This window comes from Physcomitrium patens, chromosome 11, assembly GCF_059467195.1.
Source record: "Physcomitrium patens ecotype Gransden chromosome 11, ASM5946719v1, whole genome shotgun sequence".
Classification (NCBI taxonomy): domain Eukaryota; kingdom Viridiplantae; phylum Streptophyta; class Bryopsida; order Funariales; family Funariaceae; genus Physcomitrium; species Physcomitrium patens.
Window position 1 is genome coordinate 1,445,993 of NC_143420.1, and position 17,941 is coordinate 1,463,933.

A 17,941-nucleotide genomic window follows, 5' to 3' on the forward strand; every position below is an offset into this window, starting at 1 on the left:
AATTGTGTTGCAATTTGGAAGAAAGCAACATAAAAAATGAAATTCTCATTACTTTGGAACTTCATTGTTATTGTATTATAAACAAATATTTTTACACTTCTTGCTCATCCTTCTAAAATATGTTACTTTCTAAGTTTATTATACATTGAAGTAAAAATATCTAAATATTATATTTTATTATACTTTCTTCGACAAAAATTATTCTTGAGCTAAAAATATATTTAAATTATTTATTTTATTAAAAAAAATTAAAAATTAAAATATAATAAATTTAATAAATAGGATTCTATTGATCTTCATTTGATATTTATGAATCAAATGCCATTGTGGTTTATATTTAATAACAAATTGCACTAGATCAATGAATTCTTAAAATGTTAACTTAGTATTATCAAACTTCTTAAGAAGATATATTTTTAATTTTTAATAAATATAAATATAATTCTATGATAATTTATACTAAAAATATACTTCTATGAGAAAATCTTATTATTCTTCTATACTTATGACATATTATTCTTAATGATAATTTTAATAATAAACATCTTGAATTTATTGTAAGCACTATCTTTTATATATTTTATGTATTTTTTAAATTTATTTTGTGAGCTTGTGATATTTTATTTTAGATCTTAAAAATCCAAAATATTTTTATTAATCTAAATTTCTATTTAAAAAATAAAAATATTTAAAATACATTTGTACATTTTTTATTGTAATTTTATTATTAAAAACTTATACATAATATCTGATAGGAAAGAAAAGCTTAAAAAAAATATAAATATAAAAATAGATAAGATGATTATTCCAAAATTAATGAAGTTAATAAGAATTTTAGTTAATTTGATTGTAATCGAGGCTATAAAAAAATACTTTAATGTGTTAAAATTAGCTTAAACTCCATATTAGTATTATAAAAAATATTATAGATTATTTTTAAGAATTAATTATTTCAAAATTTTCTTTTATTTTATGTAAAAATAATTTATAAACTTGTAGACGCCATTGTAAAGAATTGGAGCAAGATTTGAAGGTCTTACATAATTTATAGAATAATTTGGCATTTCTAAAAACCATGATAAAGAAAAATCTATAAAAAGAATAAATTATATTATAAGAACCTAATATAATCATCAACTAGTAGAAGCTTGGATATGTTAGTTTCATATGAGTTGGAACACTTTTGAGATAGATAGAAAAATATGACAAAGTCTTTGAGGCCCCTCTAGGACATATTTTACACTCCTAATGATTCTTAAAGAAGCTGAAAGTTATTGATTATTTAAACAATTTATCTTCAAGTTAAATTATAATAATTTATCTTTCTAATTTTCATAACTATTTTATTACAAAAAAGTTAATATTTTTATTTTATATATTTTTTATGTCATTTAAAATATAAAATAGTTAGCCATAAAAATATATGTTTTTATTTATTGATTAAATATATAATAAAAATATATACTTAATTTTTATTATTTATGTCTTTTAAAGAACCGTTAGGTCAGCACTCTCCTTTTATTGCATAGGTACCCCTCCACATCATGCACCCCTACACACACAAAATAATATAATGGTCATATCATTATTATCTCAATTTAAAGTGCTGAAATAAATAATAAATAATAGTAGAAAAGATACTTTGTCTTTCATGCTTATAATTTAAATTTAATGTAATTAAATTTTATTATTATTTTTATGCAAAAATATATATTATAATAATAGATATATGCACACATACATAGATAATGGTTAGATTTTTATGCTTAGTGGTTGCTTCTATGATTGCTATAAGTTGTTATATCTATATATATATATATATATGACAATGATATCATTGTATGTATGTGGGGATACATAGTACATATGGAGGGGGATAGAGGTGTCTACTTAGTGGGTCCCTTCTTTTTAATTTCAATTTTAATATTTTTAAAATATACTTCTTAATCCCACCATTAATTTTAAAACTCATAATTAATGCTACTTTGCATTTAAGGTTGAGAGATAAATTTTATCTGCACACTTCTATTAGATGAAGAAAGAAGAGGATGGATTCTACCAATTAATTGATTTTAAATTGAAAGTACACATTGATGAATATAATATCTTCATCAATGGTTATGTTAGTTATAACCAAATCTAAATATTCTAAAAGAATATCATTTAACAACATTTATTGCACCTTAGAAGAAATTCACTTATGTAATTTTACTTTTTGGATCTAAACCGGAAATAATTTGAAACATAAAAATATATTTTTGGTATTTTAAATATTGTGCAAATTTTAATATATAATCATTCTACCTTCAATTATTTAAAATAAAGACATGCTTTTAAAGCAAAGTATATAATTTTAGTCTGATATACCACCTTCTTAGTATATAATAAAAAAATTAGTAATGAATTGGTTAGCTAAAAACATGTTTTTTCGATGTTTTGACATTGTTTTTGTTGAGAAGAATAGATGAGCAAAGTAGAGCACCAGAAGCGGACAAATATTAGTAACAACTTGATTCAAAATTTTACTGTTTTTGTCGTAGGACTTTATCCCCAAATCCTAATTAATACAATCACAACCACATTTGCATACTGCACAAGGCACCAATAGATTGAAAGAAAGGTCAATTACAATAGTGAGCTAATTATACTCAGAGCTACACTATATGTCTATTCCCTATGAGGTCACCCATTCAGTCGACAATAATGTAATGGAATTCCGTAATTCCTCCCCGTCCAACTAATCAATGCCATGGTGCTTTGATTCATGTCCATCTGCTCACCCATCCAATTTTCCCACCAGCTCCACGTTAACTTCTATATCATTCTCAGCTCCCTCGCCAGCAAGGAATGGGCCCATACTCAGCAAGAAGATGCCACAGAGCAGCAACGTTTGCTCAAGCATCTAAGCAACATTATTACCTTCCGAATCCGTGTCTACTGTTTCAGCTACCATAGCCTGGGGGGGCAATGATAAATTCCACATCATCAGAAAGCTCATCTTCAAATCCCAATTGTGCCATTTCCTCCGGGGGTAGCGTTGACGTCGTCCCTGATTCGGAAAACTCCGATACCAGCAGATGCTTGTACCTGCTGAAACATTCATACCAATCAACATCTAATTCTTCTCAAATAAAAAAACGCAGTTACAGATGATGAGCTAAGCAAGATACTTTGCGGCCACACAACCAATCTATCACCAGGGGGAAAACCCAAAACTGGACTTGAAAATACATCATTTTCTTTTCGTTGGGGAGAACACGTACTCATTCTGCTCAGGTGGGAAAGTTTCCTGCCGTACAGTGGCCCAAAAGGCAAGCTCTCCTCCATCTTTGCTAGATTCTGCTCGGTCAGCAGCTTCTACCACACCTTGAGCAGCCTTTTTCAGCCATGCTTGTACATCTGGAGCTCTCCAGACTAAGTAGTTCCTCTCTGTGTAAATATTGATTAGATGCTCCAGAGTAGGGCCTCCCGGAGAGGCATCGCTAAAGTGTTTGTGACTCAAGATCTTGGTCCACGCAGCATCCTCCTTTATGGGCGCTTTGTTCACTATCTTTCTCAAAACAGTAGGGTGAAGCATAAGTGCTTGCTGTAAAAGATCTAAAGATGATTTTTCATCTTTACTTGAAGGTTGTGATGGCTGCTTTCTATCACTTGAGCTCCTGCAATGTAGAGAAACTCGTAGGCACTTAGATAGAAGAATCAGCACGAAATTTTAAATAAATAGATAAATAACCATTAGTGGAAGCTTCAAGATGTTGATATACGTAGAGATAGCTTCAAGCCATAGCTGTACACGATACATGCCACAACTTGCGAGTGATCACACAGGGGATTTGAGATGTCCGCAATCCACAATTAAAACATGGGTAAGGACTAGGCGCAATCGAAAATACCTGGAGCTGGACCTTGTTGCTTCAATATGGAACTGAGCCAAGGCGAGCGAGAAGAAAAAATTGGGCAAAACCGGCAGGGGACTACCTGACCTATATTCCCTTGCGAAATTCTGCAACCACTCATATTGCTCGGCCCTTAATGCGAAATAGTCAATGCAAAAGAGAGCTCCCAGAGGATCATCCGAGTCCAACGAGAGTATTAATTTACAAACTTCAAGTGCTGTTCGATGACAACCCCGCCTACCCAGGTGTTGCATATGCTTGAATAAAGCATAAAACAGGGGTTTATTTTGTTCCCAGCTATATACAAGCCTACATTTTCCTGTCGTAATATTAAACCCAGGATGCCAAGCACACTCTAAGGCGTAAATACACCTCTCCAAAAGCTCAGCTGATTGTTGAACCTCACCCAGGTCTTTGTAAACTTCAGCCAATGCAAGAAGGGAGTCAACATGATAAGGATTCTGGTTCACTAGCATGGCGATGGTGTGTGGATCATGTGATGCCACACAGTCCTCATACCTGTTCTGCACTTTCTGGTAAGCACTTGAAAATACATACCTGCAGTTTTGAGTGCTGGTAAGCTAGAGATTAAGATAAAAAAACAAAAAAATGAAAAGAAATTCGCATCAACAACGAAGCCGATGAATGTAAATCCAACTACGATTCCAACCATTGATATTTCCTCAAATGATGCGTCATTCTAAAATCCCATTGGTTGTAAGACAGTCAGTGACTCCTAATGACACCAACAATAGCAATTCTCATGTATCCAAATCCTTCGAAACGAACCGCAACCCGATGCAATCAAACAAGTGCCGAAACAGCTCGAAAAGACGTTTCAGAGAACCCTGAAAGCCACGACACAAACCTGAAGAAGCTTAGACCTTCTTTTTGATCGGTGCACTCCATAGAGAGACCCCCCTCAAGTCGTGGCCAATGCTCAAGTGGCGTTACCAGTAAGCTCTTTTTATGTAAATTCCTGCCCCCTCTACGGGACGGCTGTCTCCTGCGACCAATCAGTAGTCCAGATCCCTCACCACTCCTTTCAACTGAGTTTATAACCTTTGACCCAAATATATGCCGCAACTCATCTTCAGCTCTCAAATGACGTGGATCCACAGCCAGTATATCAGACTCAATCAAAACTGCACAGTCAAGCAAAATAAGCAAGTGAGAAAACCATCGTTTCAACTGTTCCCCTTTGCTTTAATGTCAGCACGATCGATATCATGTCGCAAAAAACCAACACCAACTCAACTTCCTCAAATAAGTCATAAATCTCGCATAGGTAATGCCACCTCCTTGCAATGTGAATAAATGTGCGCTTAAACAATAATATTACATACTTCAACCATTTTGCGTTGTTACAAATAGCTTCGCTGCAGGGCATTAAGAGACAAGGAACAGGAGAGAGTCTAATCAATAGGCATTTCCTAGTACATCCATCAATCCTGAACAGAGGCACAATCCTCAACATACCACATGCATTGTCACCCCCACACACTAATCACATTGCAGTCCAAAGGTACCTGGTCGTGCACTCATTGTATCAGAAGCTGAAGTCGTTTCCCCATGACGTTCAAGAGCCAATTGCTCTAATAATTCGTCAACGGATTCTTCTGCAGCAGAATTAGTTTCTAGAGCGACAGATGTCGAGGTCTTGCCCTTGTTTTTACCCTTATTCTTTTTCTTCTTAGACTTGGTCACATTTGCCGTGGGTGTTACTTTCTTCTCAATGACACCATTGTTCGAACTGTCTCTGTTGTCCTCGTCCTCGTCTTCGTTTGCCAGCTCAACTTCATTATCCTAGAAAGTAACAGAAGACGCACTTAGAATTAATGTCACAATAACCACTAACACTTATACCCATGGCCTTCAATAAGATCAACTTTTATCGTCGCAGCAATTTACTCATGAGCAATAAATCTATATGAAGACTTCATCTCAAAATCAGGAAAAAATAAAGAAATAAAATACGCGCGCGCATACACATACACGTACACAAGAACAAGAGAAAACACATCGCGAAAGAGAGGTCTCCAAAATAGTTTCCATTAGAGAAAAACTTCAAGTCTGATAAATTTGTCACTGAATTATAAACTTGATGCCCCACAGCCAGTCATTTGCTTGAGCAAAAAGCTGACTGGCCAATTAAAAGAGCTACAACCAACTCCTCGAGAAACCTCCGCGCATCAAAATTAACCATAAAAACTACATTGAGTCCTTATCACTCAAACCATGTACAGATTCAGCTCAACCCTAAATCTCCAAAAACCACTTCTAAAATTAAAAAAAATCCAATTCCTTTTTTAAACCCCATCTGCTTAATAAATTGGAAACCAATTATCTATCCAGCTGTCTGATTTAAAACACAACTCGAAAATCTAAAGAAAAACCCACAAACATCACGGCCTGGTTAGAAAAAACCAGTCGATGGGAAATCGTTCGAAAGGAGCCATTGGAACGAAAACTGATAACATAGCCCCCGAAACTGAGGTGGTAGAATAGCTTCAGAGGCAAGAATTACACTAAAAACTAAAGTGATGTAAATTGGGCCTAACCTGGGATCCAAGAAGGTCGAACATATTGCGCACTGGCTGCTTAGCAACGTGAGATTGGTGGAGATCATCCTCACTGTCGGTACCATCTCCTTCGGGAACGGGAGGCGGAAGAGGCTGTTGCTCTTGAAGCATGCGTTTCAGCATGCGGCCCGACATTTGGCGTGAATTATGAAAGAGATCACCAGTGGAGGAGGAAAGTGGTGACAGCAGCAATTGACGATTGAGCAGACCGATGGAGAAATTGGAAGAGGAAGAAGGACGACCCCGGAGGACTGCACACACTTGCCTAGAATGCAACAACAGGGATGGATGAGTTCTGTGGACGAGCATCGGATGGTGGGGCTCCTTGCAAAACCCTAGCCGAGATCTGAGCTAAGTCTTTCCGCTGCGCCATTGTCTGTCTTTCTCAATTCCAGAGCTCCACTCCTCTTCCCCTTGCTTATCTCCAAGCACCGTTTCGCCACCATGGTTCGTTTTCTCTCACCCTCTCATACCCACGCTATTACCTTCTGAATCAACGTGTCATTAGTTGATTTTGAAACCAGACTGTCTTGGTTTTCTAGGGTTTATTTGTGGTTATGTCTGATTCATGGGATTGATGGGGACTGCGTTCAAGTGGGTTTCGTGGAATGTGTCCTTGCAGTATGTATTTCTATAAAATTCTTTGAATGCTTGCATGAGGAGGATGGGATTTCTGGGCAAGACCTAATTTATCGCCTTTGTACTATTCTGAGTATTAGACAAACGGTCTCATGCTAGAACACGCCTCTTGAGTAGTGTCTTGTCCTTAGTCTTGCCGGTAGATCTGTTACCTGTGAGCGTGAGAGAAGTGTAGAGAAAAATGAGTTGAATATGTACTAGGGAATGCATGTTTGTTATGCGCAAACTTGAAAACCCTGACAGCTTATTCTAAACCTCCTCCGCATTTCAGAACTTTGTTTTCAAACTTGTCAAGCTTCAGTGACGAATCTGCGTCACTACAGCTCATAGTTACTGATACAAAGGGTTCTAGAATGATGTTACGTGAGGTGTAGTGTGCGTGATACATAGTGGCTTAGTACGCCTTCGGAATCTGCTTCTTCATGTGAATAACTTATTTTCAGTGGTGGATATTAATTATACATCTAGCGGATGTGGACTGCTATCACGCCATATTCTTCATTCGGATATCAGACTGTTACATGAAGGCCTCATCAGCGCGTGAAAAGTTTTGGACATGGCACAATAGTGGTATTTTATGAGTAAAGGGAGTGACATGCACAATTTAAGGTTTTAGCTGACTTTGATGTTGGTATGGAACAGGGACGTGTAAGGACCAAAACCGTGAAGAAGGCCTCAAGGGTCATGATCGAGAGGTACTACTCTCGCATGACCCTGGACTTCCAGACCAACAAGAAGATTGCCGAGGAGGTGGCAATCATCCCGTCGAAGAGGCTCCGCAACAAGATCGCCGGGTTCGCCACTCACCTGATGAAGCGCATCCAGAGAGGGCCAGTGCGCGGAATCTCTCTGAAGCTGCAGGAGGAGGAGCGCGAGAGGCGCATGGACTTCGTGCCGGAGGAGTCAGCGATCAAGACTGACGTGATCGAGGTGGATAGGGAGACGATCGAGCTGTTGGCTCACCTGAACATGCCTCAGCTGCCGGGAGTGGTGCAGCAGGCAGCCCCTACCGCGGGAGGAGGGTTCTTCAAGCCCCAGGGGGGAGGATACCAAGGCAACAGGAACAGGAATTAGATGATAGCGAGAGGTTTGATCATGTAGCCAGGTTCTGTGCATGCTGGGTGCGGCTCCTTTTTCGTTGTTTGAAGAAATGTAGTTAATCCCCCCCTACATCATTCAACTCGGCCCTGGGCAGAAAACTCCTAGCTTGGCTGCTTCACCGAAATGACGCTGCATGCTTGTTTAACCAGATTCTGTTTACTAGATTCACTCTCATTGAAGCACTTGGCTGTACTTCTGAAACCTCTAACGCTGTAATGCACAGATGCTTACCACTCGCTGTGAGCTCCACGTGCACGAATTCACATATTGTCCAGTCCCATGTGTTTGTTTCAGGAATGTTACCTTGGCATTGTACTTAATCCCTAAGAAATGAATTCTTCAAAAAGCGCTAATCACAAAAGGTGAAGCATGTGCTGTGAAGTCATACTTGATTGCTAATTATCTGTAAGAAGAGTGCTTGGACTACTGCTCTGAAAGCAGGGCACATGACCTAAACAGATATTACTTGCTGATATTGTTTTCAGCATAGCTCGTCTCACTGCAGTAGTGACCCCACTTCGCAATGGCGTCATTCAAGAATCCAGATCACCTTCCACAAAATCCCTTTCACTGATTATCTATGATTGAGTCCATTAGGAAAATTGGGTGAATTCAGAGATTGTTTCAATTTCAAAACAATGAATCAGAGCATCGCTTCAAATAATGTCAACTGCCCACCCTAAACACGCTTTCAAATCAGCTGTACTGCCCCACCCAACCTCCTTTCAACCTTGTTGGTTGCTCTTTGATCCCAGTACTCTTATTGTACAGCATTCGTATTTTTAAATACCTAAATAAATATGTAAAAATAAAAGTTAGAGTTGCAACACTTTTCTTTTTTGTAATAGTATTCGTGCAATGTAAAAATGAATAAAATAAAAAATAATACTTCAACAGTATTAACTTGAATAAGACTGGTTTATTTATTTATTTTAAACCAATTTAATTAAAGAAAAATCTATTAGAATAGAAGTTCATTAAATTTTATAAATCTATTTATATTTAACAAATATTCTTTATCTCTCTTTTAATGTTTATAAGATATTATATGAAGAAATAGGTACATTAAAAACCACGATTAGACATCAGAAAAAATAACTAAGAAAGAGTTGCAATTTGTAGTAAACGATTTAGAATAGTACAAGCATCACTGTATGTGAGGGATTTAGATAACAACAATTCCTCAAAATTGTGTGCATTGAGTCGATAGCGAGAATTTTGAAGTGCATACCTTTACTATAGTTTGGGACCTATACTTGACAATTAGTTGAATTTGCCAAATAGTAAAAATTACAACTAATAGGTCAAAACAATTTATTTGATAATTGTTTTTGTTGTGTTTACTTTGTAAAAGTTAATTCTCTTTGATGGTTTAACTCTACATTAAAATATGCTTATCTAGTGTGTGTGAGATTTCTAACATGTTTCATGAAATTTGCTGACACTCAAATTATTCTTTGGTTTAAGGTAGGAGGATTTTAATCGAAATTTAGAAGGATAGTTTTGTTAAACAAAGAACCTGTAAATGAGTATGTATATATATATAGATGGAAATACACAATCCTCTTTGTGAAGTGTAAATGTCAACTTTAATTTATACGTATTGGTCACTGGAAGATGCAGCTGTTCAGACTCTGTAAAGTATGTTAGTGAAACATCTGCAGGAATTGTTCCAAGTTCAAAAGCAACGGTACGTTTCGCTGGTTCGGGACCAGGCAAGCACATCTCAGAAAGGAATTACGCACCTTATGATTTCCCAATTTAGTGCTGGTAATTGTATGGTATTAAACAGCATACAATCGTACATCCATCGAACAGAATAAAAGAGGCCGTATTTCCGAACAAATGAGCCACTGGCTTCTTTGACTAGGCAAAGAATCACATCGTGCAGAAACCAAAGGTATTCCTAAGCATAACCACGCTGGAGGCATTCATTTCTCCAAATCTAATAGCAGATAATACAATTACCCAGGACCGCTGTTGTCAACACCTCGCATGAAAGATGAGGCAAATACATAAACATGATACAGATAGTCACAGAAAGTTCGTTCAATCACAACTAAGCCGTATACCGGTAAACTGAAAAAGGTCATAGCCGCATTCACACAAAAATATGTTACCATAAACTTTGTCAACATCGTCCCGACAGCGAATGAGGAGCCGCACCCAGCATGCACAGAACCTGGCTACATGATCAAACCTCTCGCTATCATCTAATTCCTGTTCCTGTTGCCTTGGTATCCTCCCCCCTGGGGCTTGAAGAACCCTCCTCCCGCGGTAGGGGCTGCCTGCTGCACCACTCCCGGCAGCTGAGGCATGTTCAGGTGAGCCAACAGCTCGATCGTCTCCCTATCCACCTCGATCACGTCAGTCTTGATCGCTGACTCCTCCGGCACGAAGTCCATGCGCCTCTCGCGCTCCTCCTCCTGCAGCTTCAGAGAGATTCCGCGCACTGGCCCTCTCTGGATGCGCTTCATCAGGTGAGTGGCGAACCCGGCGATCTTGTTGCGGAGCCTCTTCGACGGGATGATTGCCACCTCCTCGGCAATCTTCTTGTTGGTCTGGAAGTCCAGGGTCATGCGAGAGTAGTACCTCTCGATCATGACCCTTGAGGCCTTCTTCACGGTTTTGGTCCTTACACGTCCCTGTTCCACCACATCCACAGCACAGTAAATACTCGAGGTAAGAAGCCGCGATTCAATTAAAAATGACCGTTATTTTCCTCCAGATACGTTTCTCATAACTCACTTCCGCAAAAACACATAATGTGATGCGAGGACCCAGCATAGGACTGGAGTCTATTGCGAAATCGCAGACGAGGTCCACTAAGAGTCCAATTAATCTCCACCACAGGAATTACAATTCACACATGTGATGCCCCACATGGAAGCACCTTGAAATGAATCCAGCGTCCAAAGGTAGTCTAAAGAAACGACTAGAGACCCGATGTGCAACACGAATACTCCACAACTGAAACATTCAAATGCTGCATGGGTCTCAAATGATCATCAGACTGAAACAAGTGTTTAACACTTCAAAATACTTTAATGTCTTTATCATCAAAAGCGCTTCACTCAAACTTTAAAATCCAATCTAAAGCATTCACGATAAAAATATGTGTCATCTCCAAGACATCAACCCAGGGTCTTGAACCAAGACACAGAAACAAGAAGCCACAAATCGACAGCACGACCAACTCGTTATCACGAAACCCCTAATTCACGAAGTTTGCTCTACGATTCAAGCTAATGTCAGCTTCTTCGTGGAGGTGGACGAAACCACACAATCGTCCGATACCAAAAACCTAACATGAACACCAATACCAAATAACTCCAAAATAAAAAATAAAAATCAGGGTCATTACAGTCTCAAATTAACCACCTCCCGTACAGCAAACAGGCAAGCAGCCCTTAGCCCTAAAACTATGGAACTCGGGTTAGCAAGACGTGTGCGGCATTCAAGACCACGACAGAGTTCGTGCTAAGAGGAAAATGGAACAGAAATAAAGAAGGAAAGGAAGAAAAGTAAGGCGTACCATGGTGGCGAAACGAAGCAAGCACACGCACTGGGGCGAGAGCTGGTGGTCCGGCGCGAGGGAGAGAGTGGGCAATCGATGACAATGGTGGTGCGGAAAGACTGAGCTTTACGCACGGCTAGGGTTTTGGGGGAGGAGAGCGCCAGACCGGTCTTAGGTTACCGTGCTATTGCGCTGGTCACCGCGGGCGACTGGGTTCGGCGGGTTTAGGTCACCAGGTGTGGATTTAAAGTTCGTTCGTTCATTGACGACGAGGAGGCCATGTAAAAAATAATAAATTAATTAAAATTAAAATTAAAAGTTTGATGTAGTGTTTAATTTTTTTCTTTTTGAAAGCTTGCTCTGGTTGCATCTTTAGCCACAAGCATCAGTCTTGTAAAATAAATCATCTTACCTAAATCATTAGTGTATTTGTTTTAATTAAGATATAATTCAATGAATTTTAGAAAAATGTTTAATTCTGGATAAACTAATTAATTGGTTAAAATATGAATATACATAAAATTTGAATCTAAAATATCAATTATTTTTACTAAATATATCGTAATTACACGTCATTCTTAGGTGCGGTTTGTGAAATCAAGTGAAAATTTTATGTTTTTAATTTGATTTGTACATATACATTCTTTTCCTCTTATATGATTCATTGTTAAACTTTAAGTTTTAAATAAATTTCTGACTAAATTTTAGGTATCGATTATATGTTTATTTTTTCATTTACTTACATACACCAGCACAAAAAATAATAAAAACCAAAAAAATGCAAGAGTGGGTAGAAATTTCTTAGTTATAATCATAACAATTATCAAAATAATCATTGACAAAATGGTTGCAAAATGACCATTATTTTTCTTATTTGTGAAACTTAAAGCTACGAAAATACAAATGCAAACTTAATGCATTTGTTCGTTTTTTATCTTTTCTTTTCTTTCATTCTTTCCTTCTATGCCCTATTTTCAAATTAAATAAAATAAATTTTGATTTTTTTGTAATTGAACCAAGAGAAGACTAATTCCAGTTAAGAGGTTAGTGAAATGTTAACGATGTATATGATCACCACAATTTTGATTACAATTTAAGCCTAAAACCATTCTGATTAATTTGCATAGAGTAAAAGCCAATGAGTTTGCACAAATAGAGTTGTGTTGCTTAAGGAATTGCAAAGGTGCATGAAAGTATGCCACTGGGTCATTAATTCATTTTTTTTTTGTTTTATTTTTTTAACAAAAAAATAAAAACATACATTTTTTCATGAATTGTAGATAGACCAATTACTCTTATTTTTTTATTATCATCCATTATTGTCTCATGTTGATAAATTACATTGAAAAAGAGTTTAATATTTCTTCATGTCAATATTAGAATACAAAACTTATTCATGTTGATCAAATGCACCATGAGAACACAGTATATATAATTAGTCAAATATGTAACATTTTTTAATTTCAAATATTATTATATTTATAAACACGAATTTGTTTATTGTAATGTTTTGAGATTCCAACTTCAATTTCAAACAAGTATAACCCATCACCAGTTATATAAATTTCACCCATGTAAAAAAATACCACAAAACTAAAATTGTGCTTATAACTTATGATGCACAACAATTCAAAGTTGTTATTTTTTTCAAAACAACTAGCTAGTATGCTAACCCAATACTTAATACTTAGTTCCTAATTATGTTGGGGTCTTTAGACAACACTATTTTGTTTTGTGGCATAATGATACTTGGTAATTTAGTTATCTCACTATTTAAAACCTGTGATAATTATGTATGTTATCAATGAAACAAAATCAATCATTTTTATCCGTTTTATACAATTAATATAAATGTTAGATATGGACACCATTAAACACAAAAATATGCTAGAAACAAGAGGCTAGTTTCATTACATATATTATTGACAAAGCAATAGTTGTAACTTTTTGTTACACATAAACGAGTTTGCATTAAATTGTATTATAAATCACTGAATTCTTCGTTTTGTAGAAATTTAGATATGATTTGTTACAGGTTATGATAAAATGTAAGAAACTTAAATTAGTTTAATATGCATGCTCTATATACACATACAGAAACATTGTATAAAAAATTAATTTAACTTTGAAAAAATAAACATAATCAAATACAAGTTACTATTGATTTCAAGGTCAAATAGTTAATTGTGTAAAACAATCTAAAATATGGCATTTAAATTTATCAACAATAATAATAATAATGATGTATGTATGTAACATGTATTTGTAGAGAGGTACATTTAACTTTAATACCTACAATGTTTCAATTTACAACATTTTGCATTATCCATTTTCAAAACTTTGAAATTAAATTAGATATTGCTGACAATTGCTTTGTTGAAATATCAGGATATTTATTTTATTGATCATAAGTTAAATTAATGGTATTTATATGTGTTCCAAATCTAAATAGGCTTAGAATGAATTTAATGCCACAATATACTAACTGGGTGATTTGACATGAACATTACTAATAGATTAAAATCAATGTTGATTGTGAGTAAGTAAATAAAATATTATTCATGTTGATTAATTTTTATTTAATTTTAATAATGCCTAAACAGAGGATGTTAAGACCACATATTAAACTCATTTGCATTGGAATCTTTGGAAACGAATTCAAGTATAACATAAAGACTCTTACGTGAATGCATGGACAAATACAAATATTTTACTAAAATACAAGCATTTTTTCAATAACCATGCTTTAAATTGTATGTAACACTAGAATTTAGTCGTGGTGTTTATTTTTATTTCAAAACTTTTACTTGATACACTAAGTTTCAAAATCAGAAGCAGTTTATTTACAGATATAAATAAAATAATATAATTGTAGTTAACATTTATTTTCACAAAAGCTAGCTTGATGATTCAAATAAAATAAAATAAAATAGTATCTTCTTCAAAAAATGGAAATATATATATATATATATATATATATATAGTTTGATTTTAATACTTAATATTAAATTTAATTGTATCAAATATTTTTACTAAATGTGGATATTAGTTGGTTATATATTTCTTTCTAATGTTTTAGTTGAATTCTGTAGGTTTGGTTCTTATTCATATCAGAAAACGTTGATATTACAACCATACCAGCAGACCAATTCATTCAACTCGTCTCATCTATGATCACATATTTCTTTCAGTTTTGTCGGATTATGATCTTTCAGGAAAAAAGTTGATGTTTTGTCACTTAGTTTTATTTTATTTTTGTGAGATTCATGAAAATAAAACATTAAACAGTGTTTTTAATTATCGTGTTGGAAAACTTACAAACTTTATGGATGTTGAACATTCTAAATTTTTGAAATGTAATATTGACATAAATAAAAAGATAAATAATAAATAATTTCAAGCTTTCACAATTCAACTCATAAGAAGCTTTAACAATATCAACGTTTCATCTAAAAAAAACTGATTTCTTTTTTTCATATTTAAAAATATAGAATTTCATTTTTGTACACAATCAGCTATCACAATATCTTGTTCTTGATATTCCTGCTCTCTAAAGTTTTAGAGATGCCTAAAAAACAATACATTCAGAAACAACAAGACTAGCTTTCTAATTCACATTGTTACTTTTTTTATACAATTACTTTTTGGCCTAAAGATAATCATTTATTTTAAACCCGTTTTTGCCATTCAAAAATATACATGTACCTTTGTTTTGCATGTATACGTGTTATATATATATATATATATATATATGTATAGTGAGAGTGAGAAAGAAAAAAGAAAAATAGAAAAAAACTAAAAATAAGTGTTTATATTACAACAAGCATATATATATATATATATATATATATATATCTGTTGTCGATTCATAAGTATACGTGACACATTGTATATGAAAATTACAAATACAATGTCAGTTGCAATAAAAAAAATGAAGTACTGATATATATGTATATATATATATATATTGTATCAGGAAGGTAATAGAACTTGTGTTTAAAGTGGGCTCTGACCTTCTTCCTTGAAAGTATGAAGACCCTGAATCATACAATACTGCATGTAATATTGAATAACATCACAAAAAACAGTTCTAAATCAAGCATCATGCAAGGTAGCTAATTTGTATTCTCAGAGAAGGAAATAATATTTCTGGCAACAATAATAACAATAGAATTTGTAACCCATTTCAAGCTGACAAAGAATATGTTATTTAAAATAATAAGAAACAATATAATAAACAGCATTTAAATGCTTCAACAAATGTTAGTTAATTCAAAGTTTGGTCGTAATCAGAATTAGTTTAATTCCACTTCATGGGCTTCAAAAAGTAAAGAATTTCCAGAATAAATCTACAATTGAAAAAAACCGATATTTAGTAGAAAAAAAATATATACACTACTCTGGAATAGGGTTAACACTGGTTGGAACTACGACTCTGATCAGAGGGCCGTGTGGGGCTCAAGACCGTGCCCTGGTCACGGCGACCGGAGACCGCGGGTCCCAAGGATCCTTCCCAAAACCCTAGCCGTGTCCAAAGCCCTTTCTCTTTCGCATCGCCACTGCTCGACTCGCAGCGCCGGAGCGCCATCTCTCGTTCCCGCGCGCCCGTCGTTGCCTCGTTCCGTCAACATGGTAATGCCCCCTCGCAAACGGCCCGTGCAGTGGTGCTGTTATCTCTCTACTCTTTCCAGTAGCCCCAAATTGCGTGACAATGGCGCATTTCGGTACTGTAGGGTTTGGTAGTATGACTAGAGCGCGTGGCGTTCTCGGAGCTTTGTAATCGATGAATTAGATGGCGTCCGTTTTAGGTTTGGGATTGTGTTTGTGTGGTTTTTAGACCAGGCTAGCGTCTGTTACGGTACTAATTTTTTTGGGTATTGGGAATTTATGGTCCTGCGGTGTGTAATGCTCCTCTCTGGTCGTGGTTTGATTTGGATGTCATTTGTCTTCATTACGGCGTCATTGCTCAATCAATATTGCTGTTGATATCCCCAAAGAAAAAGAGTGCAGGCCTTGCAGTGTGTAGTGTCGAAATTCTCCTGGAATGGTCTGTTTATTGGGGTACGTATTGGTTTTAATGGTGCTGTTGCTTGTTCTTTTGTTTTGGCAGACTAAGCGCACTAAGAAAGCCGGAATCGTTGGGAAATACGGTGTGTTCTGATGTCTCTTTTGGTGTTCATGGATGTGGTTCTCATTATAGTCCTGCTTGTGCGCAGAATGTCTGTTGTTTCGTAATCTGAAGCCTTCATTGGCTATCGTTTTGCTCATTAGCCTCAGTATTCAGGTTTCTGAGGACGTGCACCACTTATTGTTCCTGCAGGTACCCGATATGGTGCCAGTTTGAGGAAGCAGATCAAAAAGATGGAGGTCAGCCAGCACTCCAAGTATTTCTGCGAGTTCTGCGGGAAGGTTTGTCTCGGTTTCTGCCATAGGTCTAACGCAATAATTTTAAAAACTTAAAGCACTGATGCATGCAGAGGCCTTTCAATTGAGAAACTTGAATTGCATCAGCTCGCAGTGAAATGTCGTAGAGGTGATTGTACGCCTGAGATGCATTCCTATTTCATTGAGGTGGTCCAATGTTGGATCTGATCTCTCCAATTCTAATTTCGTACATTTGATTCATGTTTCTACCGGACGGAAAGGAGGTGTGCTCATCTAAGTTTCCTGAGTCGTCCTCTCTTTTTTCAGTTTGCAGTGAAGAGGAAAGCTGTTGGCATTTGGAACTGCAAGGACTGTGGCAAGGTTAAAGCTGGAGGTGCTTACACCTTGAAGTGAGTGATATCTGTACTTTGTGATTTACGCTTGAGCACTTTATTAGGTTGCAGTTCTAGGATGCGTATGTGAAATATCTAATTCAAACCTACGCACTGTGCAACCAAGTAATTTTTAGCAGCTCACTTGTCACATTCCAACCACAGTTTGGTGATCTGACGATACATTATGTGTTACAGCACGGCTGCTGCAGTCACTGTGCGTAGTACGATCAGGCGTTTGAGGGAGGCTACCGAGAGCTAGACTGTCTAACTATTATAGCCCTTTGAAGCTCCTTCTATTCATTTGACGGAAGGCCACAGTGCTTGCCACTTGAATATGACATAAGCTCTTATTGAGGCTTCTTTTCCTTCGTGCCTGGGAAGTGTTTGCAAATCTTAATGTAAGCTGATATCATTTCTTGGATGTGAAATATGCGATGACTCATGAAT

General features: G+C 35.9%; 4 protein-coding genes across 7 annotated transcripts; 2 read left to right on the forward strand and 2 right to left on the reverse strand.

The window, feature by feature from the left end:
* Positions 1-2,587: 2,587 nt before the first annotated feature.
* On the reverse strand, positions 2,588-6,787 carry LOC112288562 (uncharacterized). 4 transcript variants are annotated; one of them, XM_090254030.1, is made up of 7 exons: positions 6,458-6,787; positions 5,426-5,702; positions 4,765-5,041; positions 3,894-4,454; positions 3,264-3,659; positions 2,920-3,087; positions 2,588-2,772 (listed from the first exon to the last, which is right to left on the reverse strand). In XM_090254030.1, exons 1-6 carry the CDS (start codon positions 6,785-6,787, stop codon positions 2,943-2,945), a joined length of 1,986 nt encoding a protein of 661 aa, XP_090110156.1. In that variant the 3' UTR covers positions 2,588-2,772; positions 2,920-2,942. The 4 variants fall into 4 exon arrangements, with proteins under 4 accessions (XP_090110156.1, XP_024388613.1, XP_024388614.2 ...); XM_024532845.3 differs by having other exon boundaries at positions 2,920-3,090; XM_024532846.3 differs by having other exon boundaries at positions 2,588-3,087.
* Positions 6,788-6,870: 83 nt separating this feature from the next.
* On the forward strand, positions 6,871-8,486 carry LOC112288563 (small ribosomal subunit protein eS17). Its single transcript, XM_024532848.2, has 2 exons — positions 6,871-6,925; positions 7,760-8,486. The coding sequence occupies exons 1-2, from the start codon at positions 6,923-6,925 to the stop codon at positions 8,189-8,191; spliced, it is 435 nt and encodes a 144-aa protein (XP_024388616.1). The 5' UTR covers positions 6,871-6,922; the 3' UTR covers positions 8,192-8,486.
* A 1,801-nt stretch (positions 8,487-10,287) lies between these two features.
* Positions 10,288-11,841, reverse strand: LOC112289027 (small ribosomal subunit protein eS17). The gene is made up of 2 exons (XM_024533933.3): positions 11,754-11,841; positions 10,288-10,863 (listed from the first exon to the last, which is right to left on the reverse strand). The coding sequence occupies exons 1-2, from the start codon at positions 11,754-11,756 to the stop codon at positions 10,432-10,434; spliced, it is 435 nt and encodes a 144-aa protein (XP_024389701.1). The 5' UTR covers positions 11,757-11,841; the 3' UTR covers positions 10,288-10,431.
* Positions 11,755-17,859, forward strand: LOC112288266 (large ribosomal subunit protein eL43z). The gene is made up of 6 exons (XM_024532285.3): positions 11,755-11,820; positions 16,179-16,367; positions 16,846-16,885; positions 17,056-17,144; positions 17,427-17,509; positions 17,690-17,859. The coding sequence occupies exons 1-6, from the start codon at positions 11,755-11,757 to the stop codon at positions 17,751-17,753; spliced, it is 531 nt and encodes a 176-aa protein (XP_024388053.2). The 3' UTR covers positions 17,754-17,859.
* Positions 17,860-17,941: the final 82 nt, after the last annotated feature.